The sequence below is a fragment of the Montipora foliosa genome, chromosome 10 (assembly GCF_036669935.1).
Source record: "Montipora foliosa isolate CH-2021 chromosome 10, ASM3666993v2, whole genome shotgun sequence".
Classification (NCBI taxonomy): domain Eukaryota; kingdom Metazoa; phylum Cnidaria; class Anthozoa; order Scleractinia; family Acroporidae; genus Montipora; species Montipora foliosa.
Window position 1 is genome coordinate 14,499,017 of NC_090878.1, and position 22,500 is coordinate 14,521,516.

The following is a 22,500-nucleotide window of genomic DNA, read 5'->3' on the forward strand; positions in this document are numbered from 1 at the left end:
GGCACGAACGGTACAAAAATGTAACCGAGCCCAGCAAGTATATTTGGAGTCTAAAAGAACAGAACATCAATTATCAGATTAAGTGGAAAAAAGTAAAGCAAGCTACAATCTCAGACAAAAATAAAGGGGACACTTCACGCTGCGTAGCAGATTACCCCTTCCCCCTATTCAATGTTGCAAAGAGAACGACGTTTTTCCAGGAGCCCGACAGTTTTTACGCCATCAACATTGTCACGGGGGAGGGGGGCTCAAACATGCTTTGGTGTCACGATCTTTTTGACCGGGATTGTAGGTCGTATTCTAATGCCAACAAAAAATGTAATCTTTGCCTAGGGAAAAATATTTCATCATTTGTAAGCCTGAAATGTCGACACTTAACCATAGAAACGAAATGACATCAACCTGTAGACATTCTAAGAAATTTCTGTTAAGTAGCGCGTTCACCTAAAATAGTCTTACTCGATCGTTTAGCGCTTTTGCCATCCAATCACATCTTGACAAGTTATGCTAGTAAGCATTGTTCCCCACGTTCAAATTTGCATGTCTTTACATGTAACCGTTATTGTTGTCAGTTGCCTGATGATTGCTTCATTAAAAGCATGAAACTCCGAGTAGCAATTAATTGTTTTTGAACTAGTCCGACTCCAGAAATTCATCTTTATTCACAGCTCTGGTTTAACCATCGAGCACTTTTATAGCAGATGAAGTCTTTAGTTTTTCCACTGGCAGTCATATATATTTTTTTATATATGTTTTTATTTCATTCATCACAAATACAAAAAAAATTACAACACAAAATAATAACATTTAATTATCAGTTGATTATATATATTTACAATAATAATAAATTAATAATTAATTAAATCACAATGACAATTACTATCAGAGTGGAAAATTATCTGTCCATTTTTTATAAAAGGTTACTAAATCGTTATTCTTAGTTGAAATATATTTCTCTGTTTGATATTTAATTTTGATTTTCAATTTGAAACTTTCAAGGTTTTGACGCACACAGGAAAACAGGCTGGTAGCTAATTTAGGCCATTGTTGCTCTTTTTACTCCGCTTATCTGCGTTCAACACGTAAGTGTGTTGATTTTTCACCGAAGTGATCTTATTTTATATCATTGCTTTTCCTTTTGTTCTTTAGGTAGTAAAGATCATTCGGCCCAGTGAGACCGCTGGAAGGTACATCACCTACAGACTCGTTGTATAACCTGGTAGTGAAATAGAAGGCGTTTTTAATTATTTTGGTTACGACGCGTACAGTCGCGGATATTTCTTTTCTGTTAATAAAAGGCAGCTATTATACACTTAATGTATGGTCTCCAGGGAAACAGTGAGTTTTATTTTCCCGAGAGTCCTGGGGCTGGTTGCTGGAAGCTTGGTAAGCGCCAAACGTTGGTTAAGAGGCATCAAAACCTATAGGTTTCCATGGTATTTAACGCTGGTTAGTGCTAACCATGCCTCGAGCAACCCGGGCCTGATGTTTCCCGAGACGAAGTCGAGCGAAACATCAGGACTCGAGGGAAAACAAAACTAACTAGTTTCCCGAGGGACCATACATTAAGTGCTTTGTTATATATTTAGATATTGCCTTCAACAAGTTACAATCGCAGCAAAACATCCGGCGCGGGCAACATCTGCTGAATTGTATCCCGGTCGGGATGCATTTAAATTTGATCAGGGGCACGTGACCAAGAATCAACCAATCATAGTGCTCGTTTTGTTGAGTGAAAGTCCAGGTATATAACAATTACTATTGTTATATCTCCCAACTCAAATACGTTTTCCGATAACTAACTCCCAAGAACAAGAACAAAACTCACTTGAACTTTCGACTCGCACGTGATCAGGTCATGCACCTTTGAAACACCGGCAAATTCCGTGAAAAAAATCCGTGTATTGTTCTATTTTGAGTTGGGACGGGAAACAGTGAGTTTTATTTCCCCTCGATCCACAATGTTCACCTCGGGGAACATTGAGGGTCTCGGGGAAACAAAACTCACCGTTTCCCTTGGCGCCAGTCATTAAGTGCTTATTATTTTCAGCGGGTGAAAATGTCTTACAGGCGGGAAGAATTTTCTCCTTAGCTGCTGGTAAAAGAGCTTTGTGGTTATCATAAATGCAGGCGGAAAAACTCTTGCTCCATCGTGGCGCAGACAAAATGTTCTCTGATGCTTTTGTCGATTGTCCAAAAATCGTGTCATTTCATTACTTTTTACGATATTTTCTGATAGAACAACAAGAGTTCACTTGTCAGTGAATTTTTCCCTTCTTCAAGAATCCATGTTACGTCAAAGGATCCCCAAAGGTCTTGACTAAATAAATTTTATTGGAGCTTTTTTTGGAGAAAAGGCTATGACATTTGAAATAATTTGTAGGGGGTTTGTTTGTTAGTGTTTTAGGGGAAAAGGGATGGAGAAAAATATTAAACCCGCACACAATAGACCATATTCGTATTCTCAGTATTGGACTGGAACTAGCTTGCAATGAAGGCTAATGCGTGGGAATATATTAAAAAGTATTTGCATTTGAAAAGATTCCCCCGCATTAGCCTCCATTGCAAACTACAACAAGTTGCAAAATTGTTGAGACACTTTCATTCAAAAACACCTTTTCTAGCTTCCAATGCCCGCCGTATCTAGAATTTAAACCTTTCCCACTTCCTCTCCCCTCTCCCCATTTCAATGTTGACTGCTTAAGTTCCCAACATTTTTTTGTCTTTCTAGCAACACTGATTTGGGTGGGAGGGGGGCTGCAGTGTGAGAGATAATAGGGAAATTAATAACGCCCCAAGAAGGTGAAGTGTCTCCACTATTTTTGCAACTTGTTGTAGCTCCAGTCCAATACCGAGAATACGAATATGGTCTATTCGCTAACAGTTGGACACGGTTGTGGTCTGTCCTCCTCTATCCAGCAAAATGTGGCCTGCCTGGTGTGACGTTTTAAAAAAGGCCCACGGTGTGCGAAACCAAGTAAGCGGAAAAGTACTGGTGTTAGGGAAAGGGGACTTTGTAGGGTGCTGGAACTAATAGAAATGACACCAAGTGATTATTCCACATGCGCAATGATTTATTTGTTCACAAACTTCACCCTACTGTAATAAGTACAAGAGTGTGAACAAACTAGAGGCACCTAGATACCTCACTCGTAGCAAACGTTAACAAACTCCTTAATCACGGAAGTGGTGTACATCGCACATATGGTACAAGTATTTCATTTAAACCTATTTTTGTGGTTAACCCTTGATTTTATAACAATAAAATTGAAAATAAAGAACTAACATATTTATAACCTGAAGCAGATTGTAGCTTCTGAAGGCGTGTATAAACGAGTAAATAAACAATGGCAATAAACAAACCCAACTGGATTGAGGCAACCAAATGCCATGCGTATATTTCAGAGAGTGCTGGAGTCGAATTCGGAACGATTACCGAAGCGTGGTACATGTATCAAATGCAAAGGTCTTAAAACTTGGTCGGACCGCGTCCTCCTAATCTAAAAGTTTGTAACGAAAGAACCAAGAAACATTATTGGTGCTGCAAAACTAGTAAGCGACTCTACAATCAAGGAATGAGTTTTATAGACCTGGGCCCGGTTGTTCGAAAGCCGATTAGCTTAATCCAGGATTAGCGTAAACTTTTGTTTCATGTTTTCAACTTTTTGGTGAAAGGATGTTTTGCTTATTTTTGTTTTTCAAGAATGACTTCTTCTAATGTAAAGTTTTGCCAAATATCAACGTTGAACAGCATTTAGTAGTGGAGTAATAAACTCCTTGGTTAATTTTTAATCTGGGATTAGCGTTAATCGGCTTTTGAACATCCGGGCCCTGAAGTCAAAATGACTGAATAAGGTGAGAGCACCATGAGAGCATTGAAAGTCCACTGCGTACCTGTGTTTGTAGAGAATTCCCATGCATCAGTAGAGGCTTAATTTAAGCCTGCTTATCACTTGCGACGCAAACACAAGCGCAAGCATAAGCAGCGTATGCTAGTGAAAACGAACGTCGACATAAGCATCAAAATCAACCATGACACGGGGAATCTGGAACGAGTGCGTTAATTGGCCAGACGTAGAAATTTCCTTATGTGCTTATGCTGCGTTTCGTTTTCACACGACGCAAGCGAACGCAAGGATAAGCGCAAGCACAAGGAAAAGGAAAAAATTTTGAGGCTTATGCTTGCGTCAACCCCGTTTTTCACGGTGAAATTTGCGCTCTTATGTTTGCGCTTTCGCCGCTAGTGAAAACCAGGCTTCATTGTTTTAAGGGCCTTATTCCCGCGGCGGCCATATTGGCCATAGACATTGGATTTCGTAACCCGAGCCTCGAGTTGAAATGTTTGGAAACGAGTTTCGTTGGGGAAAAACAAGAGTTTTCAATCCCTCGTGACTCAACATGGCCGCTGTGTGATTAAGGCCCATTGCTATTAACTGAAAAAAAAAATGGGAGGGGTGGGGGGAGCTCAGCCCATAGCGTTTTAGAGATCTCACGCAACGACAAGGTCCACGAAAACGCCACAAAAAAAATAACCATTTGCGCTATCATAACTTTTACACTTATTCCGTCCGGGTTGATTATGCAAGAACTAATCGCATCGTAAAAGCCTACGGTCTTCTAATGCCATTTTGAAAAGAGCGGAAATTGAAGTAAGCTTCAATTCATGCAGCTCGTTAATTTAAAAGCGAAGTTTGCCGTATCATTGCCGTTGCTAAATCTCAGTCCCTATTGTATTAGTTGGATGGGTTCAAGTTTACAATAATTCAGGTAAAGTTTAGGCAGTGTTGTCGCTTATTCATCCAGCGCCCCTTATCGAAACCTTTCGTAGGTTCAGTATCATGTGCCTGCACCCAAAGAGCTTAATGACTGGACTCGTGCCATTAAAGAGGCCACGAGCAAATCAAAGCGACGCCGAAAGGAGAATTGAACTGTGATTATGTACTTGTCTCTCAGAAAGGCTAATTAGAAACCTGGATCATAGGTCTGCAAAAGTACGGAGCCAAAAACCTTAAAATTACTTTGTGTGATTTTAATTGAATGAGTATCGACTGTATCGTACGTTCAAAACCGAACTCAACTGTTGCTTGCTCGATGAAGTGAACTTGTATTGGCGTTCTCTGTACCAGTTATTGCTTTTTTTAGGAAAGAGGAATGCTTAGATAATAAATTGCTGTGGTTTGAAGACACTGGATTAAAAACCACCGAATAACGTATTGAAATTGTGCACAACCCTTGCCTTAATATGGCTGAAAACAACGAGTAAAATAATTATTAATGTAGCAGAAAATGATAGACTATACTACTTGACAACTTACAATGCGTCATGCTCCTTGGTCGGGGAAAACGTTTTTTTAGCACGACCTTAATTTCATCGTTAGCGTCTACAAACGAAAACGTGTTCGAGTTATATTACTGCAGTCTTGGACCAGTGCTCATCTCTTCCCATGACATTCTCACGAGGAATTGTGGGGTTGTAATAAACCCCAGCCCCATTCGCAGATAAATCAGCGAGGGACAGCGTCGGTGTAGCATACTCACGAGGAGGTTTGTCGACTTTTCCATCTGCGTCTTCAAAGTTGTGATTCATGGCTTGCCCGGTTACGGGAACTGGTTTATCCACGTCGTAGTTGTTGTCCAAGTGGTCTTCCATCTGGAATGCGGCAAATGGGTACAGCACCATCACTGCGAAGAAATCTTCCACAATGTTACCATGAATGCCGTATTTTTCACGAGTATAGTAACGAATGGATGTAGCGTAGGAGAAGAAGATGAAGAGCACTGTCCATCCAACGTATGAGATTGCACGAACTACGGGTTCCAAAGCCATAAGAACAATCCAGAGGTAGAATGGAACTGCTAACAACAGCATGTAAAGCCATTTTTGATGTTGCTTATTATTGATCTTGTAGGCAGCCTTGCCAATGGAGTACCAAGGCGCAAAAATGGCCAAGAACACCTTCCCCGCGCTACGAGTGGTTGGGCTGCTTAAGACATCCAAAAGACCGGTTGAGAACTTTGGGCCGTGAGGATCAAGATCGCCGCCTTCCATCTTGACTGCACGCCATAGTGCCACACACATGAAGCAGAGCAATATAGTGTATGGCACACCGGATGCTATCGACATGGATTGCAGAGCTACAAGCCCCTCTGAGCCACCAGCTCTTAACAGAGCTGTGGCCGTAGCGCCTTCGGTCAGGGCCCAGAAGATACGCTGGATGACAGGAGGTTCAGGGTCTCCATTGGCTGACAGGCAGTCGATGACAAGGGAACCACTATCAGAACTGGTGACAAAATACAGGGTAACGCTGACCAGTGAGATTACGGACAGGAATGTTCCAAGGTCACCGTACTGTTCCATCACATCAAACCACATGTCATTCTTTCCTCGGCAGGACAAACGGTAAAGGCCATTCCATGACTCTGTAGACTCTGCACCACCCAATTTGGAATCGCAGGTAATGTTATTCACAGCAGCGTTTCGTTCCATCCTCAATCCAGCGCTTCCAAAAATACAAAACCAGAAGAATGTGTAAAATATGGGAGCCGTCATTGTTCCGTTGATGAATTCTCGGATGGTTCTTCCTTTGGAGATCTTCGCAATGAACATGCCCACAAACGGAGACCATGCTATCCACCAACCCCAGTAGAAGATGGTCCAGTCATTCATCCATCGTTCAGCTTGCTTTTCGTCAGGTGCATTCCCAAGTTGTGCAAAGGCGTCCGTGTGAAATCCAAGCTGAATGATCCACTGGATGTAGTAACCCATGCTCTGCACGTACACATTCAGTATGTGCCAAGTCTCGTCTGCAAGCAGGCCTATCATCATGATGAACATTCCCAGTGCGAAACAGATCTCGCTTAGACGACGGATGCCAATCCTCAAGCCGCTAACTACCGATGCCGTGGCACAGGCTGTCACGGCCCAAATAATTATGATCTGGTTGGTTATCGAGAACTCAATGTCTGGATTCAGGCGTCTGAATCCATTGTTCAATTGCTGGCAACCAATGCCAAGGCTGGTACAGACGCCAAACATAGTGCAGACCACAGAGAAGATATCAACAGCATCTCCCATCCAACCATAGATTTTGTCTCCGAGAAGGGGATAGAAACAGGAGCGGATTGTCATGGGAAGGCCTTTTCTGTAACTCACGAAGGCAAGAAGGAGGCCAACCACCACGTACACGATCCATCCGTGAATACCCCAGTGGAACAATGTTATATTAATGGCGTCCTGTGCTCGCTGATTATCACTATACCTGAATGTGAACAAGAAGGAGGCAAAATGAATTAGTGATGATGATAATAATATAGCGTTGATGAAAGCGCATTTCTTAAAACGTTCTTTTTGTGCCTTGAAAAGAGACTGATTGTGGACGCCACTTGCTCCCTAACAGTTTAAAATGATATTTAAGTGGTGAAATAGAGTTCCCCAGCAGATGCCTCCTTGTGGGATACAGCATGCACTGCTAGTATAAGAGACCTAATCGGCTAACTCAATGTTGCACCCAATTCAAACCCAGGTATTTCCATATCATTTAAATATGAATGCTACATTATTATGCAAATATAATACACAAACAATCTTAATCCTGGGAGATCTGTATAAGGTACAACATTGAGTTAGCCGATTATAGCCGGCTTTACACTCGCACAAAAATATGGCACGGCACTCCGAAATGTCAGTACCGTACCGATATGTTTCTGGCAAGGCACGGTAAATTTTTCTTGTAACAGAATGCATATTATCAACCCGTGCCAGAAATTATACGGGTACCGAGCACATCTCTGGAGGTGTGCTCGGCATTCCAAATATTGGTACCGTGCCACTATTTGAAGTGCCGTGCTAATTTTTGTGCGTGTGTAAACGGGGTACGCGTTACTCATGTAAGCGGCTTTTTCAAAATGGCCGCAAGGTGTTTTGTCTAGGAGACATACGAAGATATTAATTGTTTTAAAGAAAATGCATATTTTTCAAATAATCACTTATGTAATTATACTAAAACAATTATTCACCTCAGGCTCGGTGAATATCGGTGAATAAGAACATCGAGTGTGTTCTCTAACGTCACACATTTTGATTTCTAGTAAGGGTTTATTGTCCTTATCCAAGAGGACGTAAACGTTTAACCATTTGCACATGTAATTAAAAAGTAGTACTTTCTCCTCAGTCAGGTTTTTTAAGACCCTGATTGTTGGTTCGGCCGGATTCGAACCCAAAGCCTCCCGCAAGGTGACCCGATGTTCAACCAACTGAGCCAACCAGGTGGAAGATATGCTGGCTTACTCCATGCACGAAGGGTGTTGTCTTCTAAAGGTGAAAGCGTGTTAAAGCTCCAAGATTTTGAAACGTAGGTTTATGGTAAAAAATGAAAATCACTCTTACCTGCCCCAATAACGATTTCCATAATTCCCTGGTTCATAATGCCAGATTGGCTCAGCTGTAATGTTAAAGAAAGCAGATCAACGAATATTGATTAGATAATGCACTCAAACTGCGTCAGCTTTTTTCCATCTTTTAAATGTCACGATGCCAGCTTTGGTGGAGTGAGGGATATCAAATAGATCTGGGGTCTGAGATAAATGTCCCCTCTTCTAAGCAAACTTATCGTTACCCGTCAACTTCTAAGTTTTTAAGATAAAGCAAAACGTCGGTCAAGTTGTTTGCTTTGCTCTCTCTCGGTTGATAAGTGTTTATCACATGGCACTACTTTCTCCTCTCTCTGTCACCTGGCACCATTTTCTCTTCTCTCTGATATGGCACCACTTTGCCTTCTCTCTGATATATGTTTATCACCTGGCACCATTTTCTCCTCTCTCTGATATACCTATATCACATGGCACTGCTTTCTCCTCTCTCTGACAAATGTTTGTCACCTGGCACCATTTTCTCTTCTCTCTGATATGGCACCACTTTGCCTTCTCTCTGATATATGTTCATCACCTGGCACCACTTTCTCCGCTATGATATATGTTTATCACTTGGCACCACAGGCACTTTCTTACTCTTTTTGCTGTTAACGCTTTCTCGCCATAATGATCTTTAAATTCGTAAGAACAGAATTTCATTGCTTAAATTTGGTTTTTATTTTTAATGGAAAAAGTAGCAATCTATCGATCAAAAGAATGCGTATTCAACTGCAATTTCCTTATTAATCTCACGAATGAGCCAGTGGTTATCCCTTGTTTGGTTCGAATTGGTGTTTCTGCGGCAAGAGTTAGGACTTTGTTTTAAGCTCTGATAAATCTTTGTCGCGGTCTTGGAGCTCATTTGCTCACCCCTTTCAAAAGTTATTAATTATGGGGTAGTCAATATACGCACTAAAAATATTATGGATGCAGATGAGAATAGTACTAAATGCCTTTTTAATTGGGCCTCATGCAACAAGTTGTAGAACGGCGCCGCCGTATTTCGGAAAATCGAAGTGTTGAAGTCGCAGGTAGTTCAGATCCTTGATAAAAATGTTTTCATCTCCGTAATGCCTTGTGAATAAACCGCTCTTGCAAAATTCAAAGACTATCTTGCTCAGTCATTGAATCATCCTTTGTATTCTTTGTTGCATTGATTAGTCACCGCTAAGAAGCGTAGTCGGGGTTTTGTCATGTGCGAATTCCAATCTCTCGTGAATTGCAATGATTTCCATTTGTCTTTTTCAAAGAAAAAGCCAAATTTGAATTGACGTGGTACGCAGCATATACAAACACGATTTAAATATGCTACTTTGATATGGATAGTTTTGTCATGTGCCGCTCAAGTATCGCAATAATCCATTATTTACTTAAAACATTTTGACGTCGGAAAAGTTGGTGACAACTCCAATCTGCTGATTGCAAGATCTGACTTACTGTCATGTGGCCACCGAGTATCCTCGGCCACCATTCAATTGAGTAACTGCAGAATACCTTGCCACTTTGAAGCTGCACCTCCGAAGAGTCTGGGTACGCGGATACAACGACCCATCCCCTAGTAATGAATGTTCTAAGTATATTCTGAAGTGGATAGATAGATAGATAGATAGATACATAGATACATAGATACATAGATACATAGATAGTCTTTATTTATTCACGAACAATTCATCAGCCAAGATAAGAATGCAATGAAATTAAATGAATAGGATACCAAGTTAGAACTACCCCCAAGCAGTACACCCTATAAAACTCATAAAAAAGCTGCTCTCCAAGAGTGCCGTGACTCAACCTATTTACTCAACGCACTTGTTTGATTAGGCGTCTAAACTGCCCTGATCTTACTTCTCGCGGAAGGCTGTTCCAAAGTACAGCACCACTATAGCTAAAGCTATTTTCATAATAGTTTGTGCGTGTCAATGGAACATTTAGCTTGTTCTCAGAGTCCCTTAAGTTATAATGAGTTTGACGCTTTTCAAACTTGGAACATAAGTATTCTGGAGCCAACGAGGATACGTAGTTGAAAATACGACTTCCCTAGTAATGTTCTTAGTATAGTCGATGTGGATACGCAGATACGCAGAGTCATGGCCTTAATGTCGAGTCATATCACATGCTTGTTTCCTCTATTCATAGCGTTTCATATTTTCACAATAAGATTTTAGTCTGTAGCCTTCGCTCTATCTGGTTCATGGCTTTAACTCTTAGCGAGACGTGTTGGTGGCGTAATGGCTCGATTTGAATGAGTGGGCAATTCAAATACAGCGCAAGGCAAAAATAGTGCATATATTTTGGCAAACTAAAGGCTCTCGATTAAACACGCACCTGCTTCGGAAAATAACTGAACAATTATTGTGGTTACTATCGCTGAGTGTTGGTCGGTATTGCACGTTTGGAAATGACGATGCATAACAATAACCACAGGAACAACGTTGATATTGCTCTATGAAAGAAGAGTCCTTAATGACAAATTCATTCCTAGTTTGTAATGCGGAAACATCATTGCTTTGTCATGAAATAACAACTAGAAAAGGTAAGAAAAGGCAGATGCATCGCTGATCCAAACTGATCACTAGGATTAAGATTTCTAGCTTTTCACCGGTTGTAGAAAATACGGGTAACCGATGGCGTGTATTGTTTTGAGAGAGAGATACCCTGCCGGTACCAAGTCAAAATATAATCGAGCTGTGATTCTAGTGCTAAGAGGACGTAATGCTTATAGTTGACTTACCAACACCAAAGTAAAAAAGACCAATTCCGATTCCAGCAGCGAACAGCATCGTAAAATAAGTCAGATCGTTGAATTCTGGTTTGTCTTCTGGTTTTCCGAGTTTCATCTTTCCATACTTGGAAAAGTACAGCACGACGATAAAGATGGTCCAGACATCTTGTGTTCCAATGTACATCCATGTGAAGGTTTCTGTGATCCACAGCATCCATTTTGACATCTCTCGGTTGGCGACATCGGCTTCAACCGCACACCAAATCACGAAGAACCAGATAATCGCAGCCGAGAAGACTGTCACGACGGGATTAAAGCGAAGGAAAATGCCTAATTTGACTCTGCCAATCTGGCCCCAATTCCAGTTCACTCGAACCCAACGACATCGTTGAGAAGCGTTTGGGTCAACCTCCATTCTGCTGAACGAACATTCGCCGACACCGCTTCTTGTTGAATGGTTTTTGAGCTTTTGATACCAAGAATGTAAATTGCTCTTTAGAGTTCAATGAACCGTGGGGTTTTCCCATCAGTGAATGCCAATGGTAGGCTCTCATTGTTTCGTGAAGTTGTTACGCCTTCCCGCTCAAGTGGCGAAAATACCTGACAGCCACTCGTCCTTCTACGGAATTTACAATAGGCCTTTTCACGGTTTCTAACGCCATCTTGGTTGGGGGGCCATCGCGTCTTTAATTACAGTGCATGTATGGGATTTTGGCCGAATTCAAACCTCTATAACTCCGCTGCAGAAAGGCAGATTTAAAAAAAATGTTTTTCGTCATTTCATTAATATCATTAATATCATTCACTCAACGGAAAATTGGATCATTGCACAAGGCACAACGTGTGAAACTTGGATATTAGAAATCTCATGTCGCTTCAAATTTCCGGCGGGAATTTTGTTTACAAGGGTTTATATGAAATTTACAAATTTCGTTTACTGTAATTATAGCTTGATTCTGATTGTCTTGCTTCACGAAAATAATCTCAATACAAGTACTTTTTGAGAGGTATTCTCGCTATCCACAGCCACCAGACCTTTAAGGATTTAGGAAGGGGGTACTTTCTAAAGAAGCGAATCACACGAAGGGCTAACGCTCGAAACGTCAGCTTTTAGAATCTCTTTAAGGATTTGTACTGGTTCGAAGTCGGCAAAATTCCCATACATTCACTGTCATTTAAGCTGTGTTTGCCCCCAACCAATATGGCGTCCGAAACCGTGAAAAGGTCAATTTCCGTATCGGGATTGCGCATGAACGTGAGGGATCATGGGGAGAGAGAGTTGGTTTAGAGGTGTCAGTAGCGGTAGACAAGACCTATTGATAAATTACTCCCTGCCCCCCACAGGGGGGACCTGCAAAATTCAAAATAGTATCCAAAGTTGTACATATAACCTGAGATCAGGCGTTCTTTTCTTAAAGAAAAGATCTCCTGATTGCAGGTTACTGTCCATCATGCTCGGCAACTTTAGGGCAACTTTCCCGATTTCGGGCACCTTTATTTGTGTCGAGCAACACCTTTTATTTTAAGACAATAAAATCAAAGTAAAACAAAGGAAACAGCCTTATTATTAAGCTTTAGATGTTGTTTGCTTCGTTTTGTTGTCGCATGCTGTAGGTGTTCATGTTCACGTGCGCGTTGCGTTTTCTTGTTATAGGGTAACCAATGCTCTACAAATTTAACTTTCATTTTTCAACTTTATTTTCTTTGTATTAGTAGTAAATAAAGTTGAAAGTTGTGGAGCATTGCTTACCCTGTGGCTGGTCAGCGGTGCGTGAAAGATATGGCGGACAATTCGAGTGAATCTCAACCAAATGTCATGGCATGTGATTCTTTGTCTTGGTAATGAGCCTCTTTTTGCGGAAAATGTATGGGAAGCAATGTTGAAATTTTGGAGCAACTTTTAAGCAACTTGCTGGAAAATTTCGAGCAGCTTTTTCAGTCAAAAAATTGGAGCATCTTATGGGCAGCCTCATGCAATTGTATCTGCATCTCATTTAAGACAAAAATTTGTTGTTCTCTGCCTTCTTCTTCAAAGAAAGTGAATCAACTTACTTTGACTCATTTCACTATCATGGTTACGGGAATTTTGTTTTCATTTTAATCTGTTACCGTCGAAGCAATACAACGTAATCACGGCGACCATTGGGTGTCTGGACTCTCTCTCTTTCAGTCCAACAGCTACCAAATGGTCTCTACTCAGTAACAATCCGGATTTCAGGTATCACTGATTTTCTTTAATATTTTATCACTTTGCGTCACACACAGCATATTTTTGAGGAGTGAAGCATCAAATTTGGACTTCAATCGTACAATGACGTCCATCAAAGCTTTGGGCAGAACTTATAGAAGGAATTACTCTAGGCATATGTAATGATTTAATTCCTTTCAATTTCAAGCCATGTCGTAAACCAAATATTTTACATTGGGAGCGTCATTAATAGGGATAACGTCTGACGTTTACTTTTATGTATCTTTTACTTAATAAAACATGATTTGATTGATCTTTTACTCGGACTCTCTGTCAGTGAGTAAAGATGATCTGTAACTCCAATATCAACTATATCTTTAAGCGCAAATTTGCTCAGCGTCATAGTGAATAAGTGGTCATGTTTGAGGTTGGTTATGCATTCATGAACAATTCGTGGACTCTGATCAGCTCTTACGATAAACATTCAAAACAATTAGTTTTGACCGCACAGGGAAACAAAGACCACACGATAGAAAAGGTAACTGAAACGCTGCAGTGGTAAAGCGAAATAACGCTAGACGGATAGGATCACTGAATAAGATGGTGCCAAAACCTCTCGGGAACAAACATTTCTACGAATATCTCTAAAAACAGCTGTGTTGACATGAAATTTATTCGTTCATGCTCAGTGAAAACCTAAAGGCAATGTATCTACATAACTGAAATGTCATGACATGTTAAGCCGGTGGGCGTGGCGTGGAAAAACACGCAAGAATCCGTACTTTAAAAAAGAAATAAACAGGCAGTAGCGGACGCTCTCGCTTAACTTATGCTTGAACTTATTTAGAACTATTGGTTCTATTTTAAAGCACAATCCTGAACTGACTTCAAACACTTGAAACAATACTGAATACCTGAAACCGCCTTTGATGCACAATCATCCTTTTCAAGTCGTCACCTAATAATTCTTGATTATTCCTTCAAATGCATGTAAATGGTGGCAGCTAGCACTGAGATGAAATCTTTTAAAATTTGGATCATTTAGAATTAAATAAAAAGCAATAAGTTGAGACCTTAGAAAAGTTATCACCAAGCTCTTCAATCCGTGATCTCTCAACTAGAAAATGACTCATGTCACGTTCTAAGTCTTCCCATGCAATCGCTTCCTTCCGCCACGTTTGCGCGACGAAACAACAAAGCGCTCAACAGTTGAAGAGTAGTTTCTTTCCTGCTTGAAAAGGGCGTCATTAACTCTTTGTTTATTTATTTATTTGGTGCTTCTTATTTAGTAGGGGCAATCGGAGAACTTAAGCCTGACAAAGAATGTAGCAGTTTTCAAGAGAACCTCCACTTCTTGTAGCGGGTAATAAATTTAATGCGGAGAAAATTATGGTTGCAATCAAATTTAGGTGAATTCTATTTAACCAAAAAGGAGTTTGCATCAGAAAAAATGGCTTTGCGAATCGTTCATTCAGCTTCCTCAATGCTCCAGGGTGCCTCTATCTGAAATAATCATTGAAGTTTTACGGCTACTCTAGTGTTCCAACTCCAGGATTTTAGTTCTCTTTAACAGAACCCCACCCCCAGATCCTTTTTGCAAATGCCTTATTCTGAAGAGGCGCAAGTGTATGACGGGGGAAAGGAATGAGCAGCTGTAGCAGCACCATCATTATGGAATGCTTTGCCACGTGAAATTAGAAACGCTCCGTCTGTGTCTTTTTTTAAAAGTAGATTAAAAACTTTCCTTTTTAGAAAAGCTTTTTATAGTTAAATTTAGCTGTTTTAAGTGTTAATTTTAAAGTTTTGTAAGGCACCTTTGAACAGTAGGATACTGGCGCGGTATAAATCTTTTATTATTATTATTATTATTATTATTATTATTATTATTATTATTATTATTATTATTATTATTATTATTATTATTATTATGATGATGATGATGATGATAACAAAGAAATTCATCTTACAGTCACTCAAATATATTCTTTAAGAACAAGTGTGTTACAAATGGTGACTTACCTGTCGACGTTAAAATATCTTAGATCAATGAGCTAACAGTATACTGCGCTAATTTTAATCAATATATTACCGAACGTTGACTAGTTATTCTGGATAAAGAGGTGTAGTTTCTGAAGAAACTGTGGTGCTGCGTATGCGCCGGTAGGGAAGTGAAACACAGAAAAGAGTTTATCAACCGAGCTGATATGGTAAATTGGCCACCGTAAAAGAAAGTCGAAAGGTCAGCTTTCAAATTTCTCTACTGAGGTCATTTTACCATATCAACCCAGTTGATAAACCCATCTCTGTGTTTAATAATGATCTCGATCCCGTTTTGCACGCTATAGTGCTTAAAGTGTCACCGACGCCATCTTATCAGTTGCGATTTTGGGCTCAGCAAACAAGTTCATAAAAGTAAGGAGTTTCTTTTTTGTTAACTGTCATCCAGCCTTCGGTCTTGTAAACCAGGGGTCGAAAGTTCAAATCTCTCCGGGGGCTCTACTTCATTGTTCCTCCTTTTGAACGAACAAAACTTTTCGTCTTAATCTTTCAATGTCGTCCCGTCTTAAGCTCACCATCAACGGAAAATGTCATCCAGCCTTCGTAGCTCAGGGGTTGGAGCACTGGTCTTGTAAACCAGGGGTCGAGAGTTCAAATCTCTCCGGGGGCTCTACTTTATCGTTCCTCCTTTTGAAGGAACAAAACTTTTCATCTTAATCTTTCAATCTCGTCCGGTATTAAGCGCACCATCAACGAAAAATGTCATCCAGCCTTCGAAGCTCAGGAGTTAGAGCACTGTTCTTGTAAACCAGGGGTCGAGAGTTATCCAGGATTAGCGTAAACTTTTGTTTCACGTTTTCAACTTTTTGGTGAAAGTTTCTTTTGCTTATTTTTGTTTTTCAAGATTGACGTCTTCTCATGTAAAGTTCTGCCGAAAATCTGCGTTGAACAGCATTTGGGGGTAGAGAAATAAACTGCTTGGTTAATTTTTAATCTTAGATTAGCGTTAATCGGCTTTTGAGGAACTGGGCCCAGGTCCCTCCGGGGGCTCTACTTCTTTGTTTCCCTTTCCAACGAAAGGAAAATCCCGATCTCGTTTTAGCCATCATAGTGACATAACAGGGACACTGTATCCACTTCTGATAGTGCTGATCTAATCACAGGTTCGACATGCTCCGCCACTCTTCGTATTTCATTGGTGGAGTGCAAGTCTCGTAAACCAGGGGTCGAGTGAATCTCTCCGGGAGTCCACTTTTTCGCTTTCCTTTCCGACAAAGCGAATCCGATAAAGGTTTAGTTTCTAAAGAAACTGTGGTGCTGCGCATGCGTCGGTGGGGTAGTGAAACACAGAAATGGGTTTATAAACTGAGTTGGTATTGTAAATTGACCACCGTAAAGAAATGTGAAAGCTGACGTCACAGCAAATTGAAGAAGGTCCACTAATTAAGAACTTTATCTATAGTTGTTTTACTTAAGAAATCTAGAGGTATGATAACTGTCATACTAGTGTAACCTTTTTTTCACCGGCGGGACACGCTTTAAGTTTACGTCTTCTTGATTCTTTATTTTTTGTAATTGAACTCGGTTAGAGAGAGGTATGCATGACTACACAGTCATAGGCCGTGTTCACATTAGGTCTCCATTATGATCAAATTATAATCGAATTAAATATGACTTGGGTTCACATCAACTAATTACAGTCCCTGCTTATAACTGAATTATAATTACTTCAAACAACTTCAAAGGGGTTGTTTGAAGAAATCACAGTGCGTAATTGAACAAAATGGCGAACACGTGGTGGTATTTTCGGAAGCTGTCCTTGGTTCTCTTTTCGCCTCAAGCATGGTGATGATAATCGAGGTAGCCACGCGATACGGCGCCATTTTGTCTCACACTGCGAGGTTATCCTGCCTATTGTATTTAATTTTTCGCAGATCTGAACAGAACCACAAGTGAATAAAATTGAATGGAGAATGATAGCCTGAATTATACTTCAGTTGATTATAATTAACATTGAGTGTGAAGACGGCTATAGTTCCAATAGGCCATTTTCGAGTTCATGTCTGCCTCCTCTTCAAAGTGAATCTAAGTGCGGAGTTTTGCTCATGAAAATTAGTTTTCTTTCAAATGTAAAGTAGAACTAATTACCATCGCAAAAACTTCGCACTTAGACTCGCTTTTAAGAGTGTTTTGTGAAGGGATAATTGTTGTTTCTCACGTAATACCATCATGCATAACATTGATGCTTCGTGATGCTTTACGGTAATGCAGTGTTGTAGAGTGAGACGATACAGTTTCTTGATGAGGTTGAAACTGGTTTGAGCCACCTTAAACCAGAGTTGGACTAAACGTTCGGAGTGAATGGCTAAGGGAAAGTGCTCCTTTTGTAACGATATCTGCGGATGATTCGACTTTCTAGCCTCCTTGAGTAGGGACATTAACCTCAGTTGGGCTCCTTCTGAAAGTCTTGTTTATAAATTTTATGGAACGTTAGTGCAAAATCTCTGTAGTCCACGGAATCATATTGCCTGGGGTATTGCACAGTGTTGTCAGTAATAATGGTAATTCTAATTCAAGTGTCTAACAATGCTTTATCAAACTTGTTCATGGTAATCAAGAACCCATTACCCCAGGGCCAGTTATCCTAGACAATACTGTTCACGTCTCGCGTGGGTCCACAGTCCTTTCTAGTGATTCGATTATTTTAAGCAAGTTTCAAAATTTACACGTCCTCAACAAATTAAATTAAATCAGTCCATACCCCCTAACAATAAATAAATAAAGACCAAAGCGAATCAAAAGTGCAGCAATGCCTCATCGAACACAACTTCGACATTTTTCACAATGGAATGTGAAAAACATCAGTAAACAGACTGAAAAGACAGCTCGCTTTGTTGCCAACGAAGGCAGGCCTCTATTGTTATATTTCTTCATGTTGTGTCCTTTTGCATACCCTGTTGCGTGAGATTGAAAAATGATCAAACATTCTGGGAGCCAAGAGCTTAGTCAAAACAATTCTATTGTTTCCTGATCATCGAAGTGTACAGCGGCAGTCTTTCATCGCGGTTTGCATAGTTTCCGCCATGGCATTTAAAGTCGTTTCTAACATTTACTGCATCCGTTTAAGCATAATAGCCAACGCCATACCATACTAACATTATTTGGGAAACAAAGTTGGAAATTGTTGAGGCCATTTGCACTACTGTATGTGGACAACAAAATTAAACATCTGTCCAACAACCTTGGGCCAACGTTGTTGGGGCAGCTGCTGTTTACACAACGTTTGCCAACACCATCCAACATCTTTCCAACCTCCTCGGGACAACAGCAACACCACAATTTATTGGATCTATTTGCAACTCACAGTCGACACTATTGAAAATACGTCCAATATCCTTGGCCAGGGCTAAACGATTGTTGGGAGTTGTGAGGTCCGTTTGCGGAGTAACGGTCCGCGAGCACAATGCATCTGCCAAACGTCCTTAGGGCAACATTGGTGGGAATTTTTGGAAGCATTTGTACTCCACTGCCAAAACCATAATAACAGTAATATTGATTTATCTTGGCTCTCCAAATTACATGCAGAATAAGCTCTTCGTCTGAACGAACTAAGTAAATCAAATGAAACATTAATTTGATGAAATGGGAAAACAAGTAAACCATGTTACGTTTCTTTACACAAGAATACTATCTCTTCTAATACTTGCTTTCCTGCTAAGTGGGGGACCAGTTGGAGGAGAAGCTGCCACCGTTTGCCGCAAAGGTATCGAAGGATCTTGGGATACCTGACACGCACAACTTGGCGACTTAGGGAATGGAGGATCGTTGGACGTCTCGAAAACGAAACTGCCGCCATCGCGTTCACAAATTTGAAGTCGGTTAGGAGATCGGTGATAACCGCTGTCTGAATTATTTGAGATGACCATGGAATCCGTTTGGCTGGTTCTGAAGGCTAATACGGTGGGCAGTGTTTGGTAATCCACTTCAAAACTTCGTTTCTTCCTGGGAATCTTAAGTTGTGCCTGAGCCAGGTTGTAGTACAGGGAGAAGGTGCTACCGATCACAGAAGCAGAAGTTGAAAGAATAATAATACCACAAATAGAAGCGATACCACCAATGATCTTGCCTGAAAGGGATTCTGGGACAATGTCACCGTAGCCCACCGTTGTCATGGTGATGATTCCCCACCACATGGCGTTTGGAAGGTTGTGAAACTGGTCCTGAGATTTCACAGTGCCCCAGTCCGTTTCGGCGTATAGGGCGAGGCTGGAAAAGATAACAACAGGAATCAAGAGGATCAAGAGAAGAAGAAAGAGTTGATATCGACTTGCCTTCACTGTTTTGCCAAGAATCTGTAGATCGTACAACAGCTTGAAGAAACGAAAGATGCGAACCACTCGAGTTGTGTTTAGCACTTCGATCAGTGTCGTTCGCTGAAACACAAGCAGAAGGTACAGTGGTATGATAACCAACAAATCAATCCAGTTTTGCAGCTTCTTTGCAAATTGAATCTTGCTGGGACAGAATACCAGACGCAATAGGAATTCCAAGGTAAACCAACCAGTGCACACCGAGTCTATTATTGTCAGCACCTCCATCGGAGTCCGGGAACCAACCGATTTTGTACTTGTCTCTGTTGCTAAAAAAAAAGGTTAAAAAGTTACCATCACTGCAAAGCGACCCTCTTTGAACTTGGGGTCAAAGTTTAAGATTTCCTGGTCCATTTCTTAAAAGTGAAGTTAGAGGTTCGAAACAGTACTGAAGTCAGTATGTGACTGATTTACCAATGGATGGGCTGACCATGAGGAGCTAACAGAGGGACAGTCAAAATGAATGACCGACTACCCAACAACTATGTTATGTTCAAGTGTAATTTCAGCCTTAGTTAAAAATGCGTTTCAGTGCGTCCACTGATACCAGGGCCACCCAGATAATGAAAATAATAGAACCAGAGGGAAGTACTGAAACAGAAATTCCAACATTTTCAGATCTAGCGAATCAAACGTCCAGTACAAAACAATGAAATCCCAACTTGTTCGTTGACCGGTGATGCTTACGAAACTATGGGGTCGGTTACTGTAAATGTCAAGTTCAAACCGTTAGTACTTTGGCACATTTAGGGGTTTAAGGAGTATGAAATAGAAGAATTATTATAAACTACATTCAATCACCAAGGGGTTGTTGGCTGATTTAGAAAATAGATCGAAACAAAATCTGTGTAAATAAGTGTTTCTCGTAAATTTGTATCGGGAAAGTGCTTCCAGTCATCCAGTGTTTGCGGAGTTGACGCGTGTTGAAAAAGCCCTTCAAATGGTCCTTCGAAAATTGTCCGGTACATGCGGAACTGCTCAGAAACTATTTAAAGGGCTTTTCTAACACGCGACATTATTCAAACCCTGTATTAGGCACTTTGCCGATATACATTTACGGTTGACACTCTCACACAGATTTTGTTTTCATTTTTCTTTCTATCTCAACTAATTTGATTTGTGTTCAGTGTCCTCAAATAGTGCCCCAATGCTAAACACTGTCGACAGTTAAAGTGGCTATGTCACACAAAATTATTTAATTTCACGACACCCGAAAATTAGAATGAAACATTGCAATAACCAATACAAAACTGTTGAACAACATAAAAGAATTGGAGCAAAAGGTAAAGAGAAGCATGGATGAACACAAATGAACAAGATTGAAACGGATTGCTTTTGGGTAATCTGGAAAAAGGTCGGCCCGACAGTTTTCAAGTTGCAAATCACCTGGATAAAGGTCGTTTTCGCTGTGAATCATCTTGTTTGTGTCGTAACGATAATTTGACTTTATCAGTAAAGGAATTCCACATTACTATTTTCGAGTTTTAAACTGGAGGTTAACGAAAGATTTTCCCTAAACACTCCAAAATAACGAGACAAAGCCGCTTTAAGTTAAGTTTATTATCATTATCAGTACTTACTGTAATTTCTCTGTGTTAAATTTCTTGCTGGGAGAGTAACATTTCGCGTTTCAACCTCCTCTCTTTCGCCCTTGAAGAACTCGACAGTCCACAGACAAATCGTGAATATGGAAGTAACAATGAAGGCCAAAGAAACCCAGGCGAATACCTGTGACAAAGATCAACAGCCCATTTCCGAGTTGCTGCATGCCTCAGTTTGGAGCACAACCAATTAAATGAAAATGAGTTGCGTATTCTTATGCAAATCAAACTCATTTTCCTTACAATAGTTGAGCACCAAGACTCACTCCGAAACCGAAGCAAACAGCAACTCGGAAATGGCCTATTAGAAAAAAATGACGAGCTCAGTAATCTGCAACCCCGTTCTCGTTTCGTATGGGAACGAGGCAGAGTAACCATATATAGCTATTGCTGAACGAATAGAGTCCTGGGTCTGGAGTCCATAGGCTAGAAGCTGTTGTTTATATGAGCAGTCCTCCACCAAGATTGCGAAAAAAAAAAAGGAAACTTAAAACATTTGGAAGTTTTTGTCTGGATGCCTACCCTTTATTTTATTCAATAACCGTTTGAGTAGTAGTTTCTTCGTATTTTGCTGGTGCCTATAACTCTAACAAATCAATCCGTAGGTGCCATCAATACTTATTCAATAATTTTCTCTTGTCATATTTGGTTTCTCGAGAACAGTGTTATTTATTTTTTTAATTTATGAGTATTTTCATTTTTAAATTTTGATTCTTGTGTTTTATAGTTTAGTTTTGGTTGTTTCATATTCTAAATTGCAGAAACAGTGAAGAAGGTAAACCAAAAGTCCTTATAACGACTTTGTATTCGCAGATGCGGTTTGCGGTTCGGAGAATGTACCCTGATTAAATTACTTGTAAGCCTGTAAATGCCAACTATATCACTGAATTATGATGACAACAAAAACTATACCTTTGCTGTAGAAGACGAATATGGATCATCTAAGATCTCCCATATGATAGTCTGATGCTTTTGCCACCATGTCAAGTTAGGATCGTTGAAAAGTCGCTCGTTTCGCGACTTTTTGGCGTCATCTTCATATTTCGGCCTAAAATTCAAAGCCTGCAAATTTTCCTGAGCATCTCTGTGTTTTGTGTAATTCGGCCAACAGCAGGACTCCATTTGTTGCTCTTGTAAGCCCCAATAAGCCATTTCTTGCTCGAACAAGGGACCGCAGATACCACGAGGACAGTGCAGTTTGCCCGTTTGTAA

At 40.4% G+C, this 22,500-nt stretch overlaps 3 protein-coding genes and 1 non-coding gene across 4 annotated transcripts in view; 2 read left to right on the top strand and 2 right to left on the bottom strand.

Moving 5' to 3' along the window:
- The window catches only part of LOC137972547 (DNA-directed RNA polymerases I, II, and III subunit RPABC1-like), a 12,455-nt gene extending 11,240 nt beyond the window's left edge, over positions 1-1,215 (top strand). The window contains exon 7 of the mRNA XM_068819296.1: positions 1,150-1,215. Within this exon, the coding sequence (XP_068675397.1) occupies positions 1,150-1,215 (66 nt within the window). The remainder of the gene's footprint in view (positions 1-1,149) is intronic.
- Positions 1,216-3,053: 1,838 nt separating this feature from the next.
- On the bottom strand, positions 3,054-12,587 carry LOC137973009 (glycine betaine transporter 1-like). Its single transcript, XM_068819714.1, has 3 exons — positions 11,141-12,587; positions 8,387-8,441; positions 3,054-7,259 (listed from the first exon to the last, which is right to left on the bottom strand). Exons 1-3 carry the CDS (start codon positions 11,544-11,546, stop codon positions 5,405-5,407), a joined length of 2,316 nt encoding a protein of 771 aa, XP_068675815.1. The 5' UTR covers positions 11,547-12,587; the 3' UTR covers positions 3,054-5,404.
- A 3,327-nt stretch (positions 12,588-15,914) lies between these two features.
- Trnat-ugu (transfer RNA threonine (anticodon UGU)) lies at positions 15,915-15,987 on the top strand. The gene has a single exon. It is a non-coding gene; the product is annotated as a tRNA-Thr (tRNA).
- Positions 15,988-16,854: 867 nt separating this feature from the next.
- Positions 16,855-22,500, bottom strand: part of LOC137972548 (uncharacterized) — a 19,796-nt gene continuing 14,150 nt past the window's right edge. The window contains exons 4-6 of the mRNA XM_068819297.1: positions 22,201-22,500; positions 21,268-21,415; positions 16,855-19,956 (exon numbers count right to left, since the gene is read on the bottom strand). The exon at positions 22,201-22,500 is cut by the window's right edge and continues 276 nt beyond it. Coding sequence (XP_068675398.1) covers positions 18,992-19,956; positions 21,268-21,415; positions 22,201-22,500 — 1,413 coding nt within the window. The 3' untranslated portion in view covers positions 16,855-18,991. The remainder of the gene's footprint in view (positions 19,957-21,267; positions 21,416-22,200) is intronic.